General features: G+C 43.1%; 1 protein-coding gene and 1 long non-coding RNA gene across 2 annotated transcripts; one reads left to right on the forward strand and one right to left on the reverse strand.

Annotated features, from left to right (window-relative positions):
• The first annotated feature begins 4,159 nt into the window (after positions 1-4,159).
• On the forward strand, positions 4,160-7,879 carry LOC131225209 (uncharacterized). The gene is made up of 3 exons (XM_058220692.1): positions 4,160-4,314; positions 5,191-5,621; positions 6,480-7,879. Exons 1-3 carry the CDS (start codon positions 4,255-4,257, stop codon positions 7,714-7,716), a joined length of 1,728 nt encoding a protein of 575 aa, XP_058076675.1. The 5' UTR covers positions 4,160-4,254; the 3' UTR covers positions 7,717-7,879.
• On the reverse strand, positions 4,354-6,493 carry LOC131225210 (uncharacterized). Its single transcript, XR_009161248.1, has 2 exons — positions 6,360-6,493; positions 4,354-6,297 (listed from the first exon to the last, which is right to left on the reverse strand). It is a non-coding gene; the product is annotated as an uncharacterized LOC131225210 (long non-coding RNA).
• Positions 7,880-8,173: the final 294 nt, after the last annotated feature.

The raw sequence follows: 8,173 nt of genomic DNA on the forward strand, positions 1-8,173 counted from the left end.
AAACAGACTTTTAGGGGGCGTTTGGATATTGAGTTACTTAAAATAAGCTACTTAAGTCTCAAGCAACTTATCTTAATTTCTACTTACTAAGCAGATAAATATATTTAGCAAACAACATACTTATTAACTACTTATCGCTTTGTCTCTCTTGATTCTCTGGTCAACAACTCATGAAGAGTATAAATTAAAGCTTTAAAAATTAAAAAATAAATAAATAAAAAGCTAAATTGATTAAGCAGCTAGCTTTAAGTAAAAAAGTTACTTATAACTAATAATAAACCAAACTTATTTGACATAAGTTACCTAATGCTGTAAGTAGAAAAAGTAACTTATTTAGTGGTATCCAAACAAGCCCTTGGTTTTTTTATCTTTTTTTGGTCCAAGGAAGATGCTGCCATCCATGACATGTGTGCCATAGAACCGGGGAAACTGGGGTCCACGTACTATCAAAACACCATGTGCATAAATAGTGAGGCTGTGTTGAAAAGCAATCATTTTTTTACATCCAAGGAATTCTATTTGAAGAAAGAAATTTCCTACTGCATGTCACATGCGTACAATATTTACTTTGTCCAAAAAGTGGGCCACACCATGATAATCACCTAACATGAAAATCAGGCTTTCCACTCATTAAGTGTACAGCCAATAGCTATAATTCATTGACTTAAATCTTACCATCTGCCAGTGGATCCACATGATATTCATACCAGGTGAGTGACCATTATGGTGTGGCCCACCTATCCAATCAGCACGTGTGCTATGGGATGCGGATTCCGTCCGGCCCCCAACCGTCTCTAGCCCCAAACAGGCAGTTTTGTGGGTGGGCCCATTGTGTATGTGTTTATCCATGTGCTCATTCCTTCTCTCATGTCATTTTAAGATATGTGCTAAAAAATAAGACAAATTCAACTTAAGTAAACCATACTAAATAATAAGTTGGAGTTGCATTAAATGCACAAAGTATTAAATGACAATTATATTGAATGCAAGGATTATATGTGAATTCCCTTACGCTTTAGATAGGTTCATTTTTGTACTCTATGGCTTGAAATGATATGACAAAAGGGATGTACGGCATGGTTAAACGGATACATCACAGTAGACCCACTCACAAAACTACACATTCATGGTTAGAGACAGGATGGGACACAATCCATGTCTCGAGACAAGAGGCACTTGTACCACACCAGTACCTCTACATCTGGTCATTAGTGTAGACAAAAGTTATCTGATTAGCTAGATGTATTAGACCAAAGAAAATCAGATTTATATATGAAATTTTACATAATTAATTAATTTTTATTAGATTGTTTTAGCGGGTCATATGCAAGTATTACTATAAGTATCTCTATCTATTTATTTAATTATTCAAACATTTTTATTTATAAGTTGTCCATTGGGGCATTTCATAACGTGTTGCTGTTTAGTTTTTGGAGCCAAATCACACGTGATGGGTTTAAAAGAAAAATAAAAATCACATGAGTTCGTGTGAACTGGTGCGCAGGCGAGCATTCGGCATTTTATTATTTTAATTTATAAAATTATAATTAAATATTAATGAGATATTTGAATATATTGGCATGTATATCCAAAGTCCAATGAGAAATATGGATACGCGGAAGCTAATTTCTTACTGACTAGCTTAATGTGCAAGCCCTGTGAGACCCACCACAATGTATGTGCCTTATTCATACCGTACATCTGTTTTATCAGCTCATTAGCTAGGTGTGTGAATTCAATGGCTACCATTGAAAACTTCATAGGATCACAAAAATTTTTAATCAAAGTGATATCTGAGTTTTCCTTTCATCCATGTCTATGTGACCTCGTGAACAGGTTGGATGACAAATAAATATCACCGTCGGCCATAGGAAGTTTTCAACGGTGGATGTTATTATTCTCACTGATTCTTGTGGGGTGCAGTTCACTTGAGCTTTGGAGATGTTTCAATTTTGAGCTCATGTCCTAAATTGATATGGAAAAAACGTATGGACGGTGCAGATAAGACACGTACATCCACGGTGGGCCTAAAAGAGTTTACTTAGTGGGCAATGGGCTTCGGTATTACCCGTATACGTTCATGTATATCCAACACGTGGTTATTAATATCCGACAAGTGTCGGATATCCAACTTTTACACAGCCACTGTATCTGATCATTACACATCTCTTCAAACTTGAGGCAAACCCTAGCCGTCGACTTCAACAGCAGATCTTCAGCTTTAAAATTCCTGATCTCAGCCACTGAATCTGGACCATAGACTATTGGCCATGTATGCTGGTCGTCCACTTTAAAGGCCACCGATTGGACAACTAACTGTTACCAACCTGATATTTCAGGCATTGGAGCCCAATATTTCGGATCGCTTTGATTGGGCGTATCATACGAAGAAAGGAGGCCACGTCATCACCCTTTGCCTTTGTGTGAAAACTGTAGATCCCACCACAATGTATCTGTATCCACGCCGTCCATCTGTTTTTACAACTCACTTTAGGGCTTGGAACCAAAATTGAAGTATACCCAAAGCTCAAGTGGACCACACCACTGAAAACAGTGGTAATTAAACGCATACCGCTGAAAACTTCTTGGGAGCCACAGAAGTTTTCAAGAAGTTTTCGATCAAGCTGATATTTGTGTTTGTAATGCTATGAACATGTTGGATGAGGCCTAGGAAGATTTCAACGGTGGGTATCATCATCATCACCGCTGTTACTGTTGTGTGGTCAAGTTGTGCTTTTGATCTACCACATTTTTAGGCTCATGCCCTTAAATAATCTGATAATACGGATGGACGGCCTGGATAAAACACATATATCACGGTGGGCCCCACCGTCTTTAAACCACGTTCAAGGGTAATGAACTCCTCACCACAGAATCCGCGGAACGCGGATTGCGTAGTCCGGGCGGGCAGGGATCTGTGGGGCCCACCGTGATGTAAGTTTTTATCCATGCCGTTAATCGTTTTTCTCAGATCATTTTACTATATGAATCAAAAAATGAGGCAGGTAGAGATCTTATGTGGACCACAAAGTGGGGATTGAACGTCCACCATTAAAAACTTCTAGGGAGCTGGAGAAGTTTCAGATCAAGCTGATATTTGTGTTTTCACTTCATCCACGTCCACATGACCTTATGAATAGGTGGAAGGTAAAAAAAAACATCACGGTGGCCTTAAAAAGGTTTCAACGGTGGATGTCAGTATCACTGCAGCTTCCTTTGGTGTGGTCCACTGAAGATGTAGACCTGCTTAATTTCTATGCTCATATCTTAAAATGGTCTGAGAAAAGCGATGAACGGCGTAGATAAAACACCTACATCACGATGGGCCCCACAGATCCCTGCCCGGACGGTAGGACGCAATCCGCGTCCGAATCCGCGTCAGTGGACCAGCTTGGGTGTACGTACGCCACCATAAACGTCGATGAGCTGTCTCAGTCTAATGAGCTGTGACTGTGACAAACGCACAACGAAGCGTTGCAACTTCAGACGTTGAGTCTTCCTGGACAAGATATTTCGAAATTTAACCTTTTCAGAAATTCTCGCAGAATAATATCGTCAATATATCGAGAAACCCATACAGCAATGGCTCCAAGACAAAAAAAACCGCACCATAATATCTCAATATCACACCGATAATTTGAATTTCCCGTCTCTCCTGACTGTAATAATATCCTCGTAAAATACGCACGACACTGCCTACGTGTCTGAAATTAAAGTCTTGGACGGCAAGACACCCGAGAAATAGAAGGAAAATAACCGTCATTTTGAAAGAAAACGAGGGCATTTATGTAAATTCGAATGAGCCTAAATTAATTAGGGGGAGGATTTCTTATCTCTCAATCTCCTTTTTCGCTTTCCCCACGGTAGTTGAAACGAGGGCCCGTGATGCGTGGACCGGCTCAACCGGTGACGTGTCGCTTTTACCGGGTGCAGGCGGTTGATCAGGGGGGCGGGCCTTTTTTCTTTATTTGTCAAGTGGTGCAGGCTCGAGGGGTATCTGCCAGCGAAGAAGTTGAAGGATCGAAGCTATCTGTGAAAGAAGGGGAGAGGGTCCAAAGCTGGCATTTTATTTTCTTTTTTCTTTTTCCTTTTTTGGCCCCTGGATTTGAAAGGATAAAAGCCACTCTCTTTCATTTTCTGTTCTCATCTCTCTCTCTCTCTCTCTCTCTCTCCCTCTCTTTTTTTGGGGGGGATTTTTCTTTTGTTGAATGCGGGAGAATGGGGGATTGAGAGGAAGGTGATGCTTTTGAAAGCATGGCGTCTTCGCCTTCTTTTGGTGGGGAGAAGAAGCATTGGTGGCTGAGTAACAGAAAGGTGGGTTTTTCTTTTTCTTTTTCAACAAGTCTTGGAATGGTGGTTTTTGTGAGAGATATGGTGGAAAATGTATTCTTTTTTTCTTTTTCTTTTTAAGAAGCAAGTTGGGTTTTTCTACGTGTTTTAAAGGGTTTTGGTTTGTGATTTTTCATATCTTTTCTTGAAGATTGCTGCTGGAAAATATATGGGTTTTTCCCCTTTTCTTGAAGATTTCTTTGTTGGGTCTTTTTGAAAATGTAGAAGTTTTTTTTTTCTTTTGTTGTTTGAGATGTTTTCTTTTTCTTTTTTAGGATAGGTTTTATTCTTTTGGTTTCTGGTTTTTTGTTGGTTTTGTTCCTTTCATCTGTTTGGTGTAATGAGGATTGGATTTGTTGTTTTTTGCCTGTTTTTCTCTGCAACTTCAATGCGAGACCTCTCCTTTTGTCCTTTTTTATAATATTTTCACTCCCTGCACTGTCTTTTTCTCCTAAATCTTCTATTAGATTTTGCTGATTTTTTCAACCGTAAAAACTGCATCTTTTCAGGATCTTCTCTCAATCGTCCTCGCATCATCCACGGCTTCGAAATCTCTAACAGATACCCAAAATCCAATGCAATATCCGTTATTTCTGCCCTTTTGTATCAATCCAGAGGACCCACATTGCCAAAAACAGGATTCTTCTCATTCTCCTGCAATTTCAGAAAAAACCCCCCAAATGAAAGAAAAAAAAATCCCAATTCCCTGCAAATCTCCATCTCCCTGACATGCATTTCCTTCCAAATTACCCAAAACACGATTCTTCTCATTTTCCTGCAATTCCATGAAAAACCCAAATGAAAAAAATCCCAATATTTCTTCAAATTTCCATCTCACCTTACCTGAATTTCCTGCCACAGGTAGTAGAGAAATACGTGAAAGATGCCCGTGTACTCATCGCAACCCACGAGCATTCGGAAATCACCGCTGCCGTAAACCTCCTCGATGCGGCCCTCGCACTCTCTCCCCGCCTCGAGGTGGCCCTCGAGCTGAAAGCGCGATCGCTTCTCTATCTCCGTCGATTCAAGGACGTTGCCAACATGCTCCAAGAACACATTCCCAGCTACAAGATCACAATGGAGGAATCGTGGTCGTCGTCATCTCTCTCCTCTGAGAATTCATCACAGCAGCTTTCGAAAGATCGAGTCAAGCTCCTCTCCTCCGACAACATGTCGTCGTCGGTGCCACCGTCTGATGGGGACGCTTCCTTCAAATGCTTCTCTGTCTCGGATCTGAAGAAGAAGGTTTTAGCTGGTCTATGCAAAAACTGCGAGAAAGAGGGGCAATGGAGGTAACTTTTCAAATTCTCACATGGGCTGCTGCTTCTTCAGGACCCTTTATGAAGTTTTGTTGATCCAGACCGTTGATCATAGGGACCTACTTCCGTTGGGATTAGAACTTCCTGACCCTTTGATAAAGGGACAGATTTGATCTAGGATGTTTGTTCCCTTCTCGATGATTTTTGGATCATTTAACTTCTGCCTTGGGTCCCTTAAGATGAACGGTCTGGATCAGTGAACCATGAACGGTCTCGATGACACTATTGTTGGGTCCGAGCAATTAGACCAATCTGGACCATCCAGTTGATGGACCACCTCATGGACGGGACCACTATCAAGAATTTGAGTGATGGGGCTGTTTGTAATCGCTTTGGGCTTATTTTTCATTGTCCATTGCTCTGAACTTTTCGTAGCCGTAGAAAAACAGCCAATGGAAAACTTGTGCCCGTGGTTCATGTAAGAGGTGCTCCACTGATTGGACGGTCCAGATCAAAGTGCACTAATCAAGGTTGCCAAGAAATAGGAGGTGCACCACTAAACAGAGGAATTGCCTTTTTTTTTCTTCATTAGAGATTCCCAGAATGCCCTTGCAGATTTGCATAGAAAGTATGATTGTATTCAATCTTAAAGGGGCTTTATGGTCATTTGAGTTTACAACTTGCTAGCTGGAGAAGTGAGATGTCTTAGCTGTGTCGATTCTATGGCCGTTAAATTAAAAAAATAAATAAATAAAAACCAGCCGGTTTGACCAGTTCTCTGAACCATGCGTAGTTTAAGCTACGTCATTTCGACTCGGTGTCGTAAAAATCGGCAGGTTCGACCGGTTCTTTGTGTATCGGTTTGGTAGCTGATCCTTGTAACGGAAACAGGTACCTGGTCCTAGGCCAAGCTTGCTGCCACCTGGGCCTGATGGAAGACGCCATGGTCCTCCTCCAGACCGGAAAACGTCTAGCCTCCGCCGCTTTCCGCCGCGAGAGTGTCTGCTGGTCTGAGGACAGCTTCTCCTTCTCCAACGCCGCCATCTGCGGTGAAATCAACCCCAACAACCCTCCGGTCTCCGCCCCGCCCTCATCCGAAGCAGAGAGTGTGGCTCACCTCCTCAGCAACATCAAGCTCCTCCTCCGTCGCCGCGCTGCTGCCCTTGCCGCCCTCGACGCAGGCCTCCACTCCGAGGCCATCCGCCACTTCTCCAAGATCCTCGACGGCCGGAGAAGCACCCCACAGGGCTTCCTTGCAGATTGCTACATCCACAGAGCCACAGCCTACCGAGCTGCAGGCCGTATTGCTGAGGCCATTGCCGACTGCAATCGCACACTCGCCCTCGATCCATCTTCCATCCCTGCCCTCTCCACCCGTGCCAAACTCCTCGAATCCATTCGCTGCTATCCCGATTGCCTCCGTGACCTCGATCACCTCAAGCTTCTCTACGACGCCATCCTCCGCGACCGCAAGCTCCCTGGCCCCGCATGGAAGCAACATACATTCAGATACAGGGATGTTTCGGCAAACCTACGAACCCTAACATCAAAGATCCAAGAACTGAGGGTGCAGGTCGCTTCCGGTGACGCTGCCAACATTGATTACTACGCATTAATCGGGCTGCGGCGGGGATGCACGCGATCGGAGCTGGAACGGGCCCATCTGCTTCTGTCTTTACGTCACAGGCCCGACAAATCAACAGGATTCGTTGATCGGTGCGAGTTCGTCGATGATCGCGATGTGGATACGATCAAGGATCAGGCAAGGATGTCGGCATTGTTGTTGTATCGGTTGCTACAGAAAGGATATTCAAGCGTCATGGCTTCGATCATGGATGAGGAAGCAGCTGAAAAACAGAAGCAGCGGACCGCCGCAGCTGCAGCCATACAAAACGCAATCCCTCTTCTCGAATCGAAATTGGAAGTGGATACGAATAGTAAAATGATGGAATCGGAACAGAAAGATTTTAGTCTAGAACTGCCGGAGAAGACGACAGCAGCAGCGGCGGCAGCAGCATCGGTATTCCAAGGGGTTTTCTGCAGGGATTTGGCAGTTGTCGGAAATCTGATATCGCAGGTCGGATTTAATCGGCCACTCCCAGTGAAATACGAGGCCTTGAGCTGCTGACCGTACGATCGATCGCCGGCGGACGTGTCGTTGGATGTTGTCATCGGAATCCTATTCTTTCTCCTATTTCTTGTGTACAAAGGGCTGTCGGAAAATTTTGTCACGTTTGGATCTCTTTTCTATATATATTTTTATAAAGATGTAGTAATTAGTTTTTAGTTAATTTTGAAACCATTGCTTTGGCTTTCGAAATCTGTTTCTTTTCGTGTTATTCATTGCTTTTGCATGCAGTGATCTTCCACCGTCAATTGTTTGTGGGTGCGGGGCCCATGGATGGACGGCTGATATCATAAGTACATCACATGTGGTACGTTGATCTTTTTCTTGTTCACCAATGCAGAAAGATTGGTGGTTGGAAAAAAGGACGAGACATTCTACTGCTATTGGTTGATGTCGTGCCCCACCACCTGAGAAGAGAAGTGTGGGAATGGTGCTATACAACAGTTGCGTGGGAACT

The sequence above is a fragment of the Magnolia sinica genome, chromosome 14, assembly GCF_029962835.1.
Source record: "Magnolia sinica isolate HGM2019 chromosome 14, MsV1, whole genome shotgun sequence".
Lineage (NCBI taxonomy): Eukaryota > Viridiplantae > Streptophyta > Magnoliopsida > Magnoliales > Magnoliaceae > Magnolia > Magnolia sinica.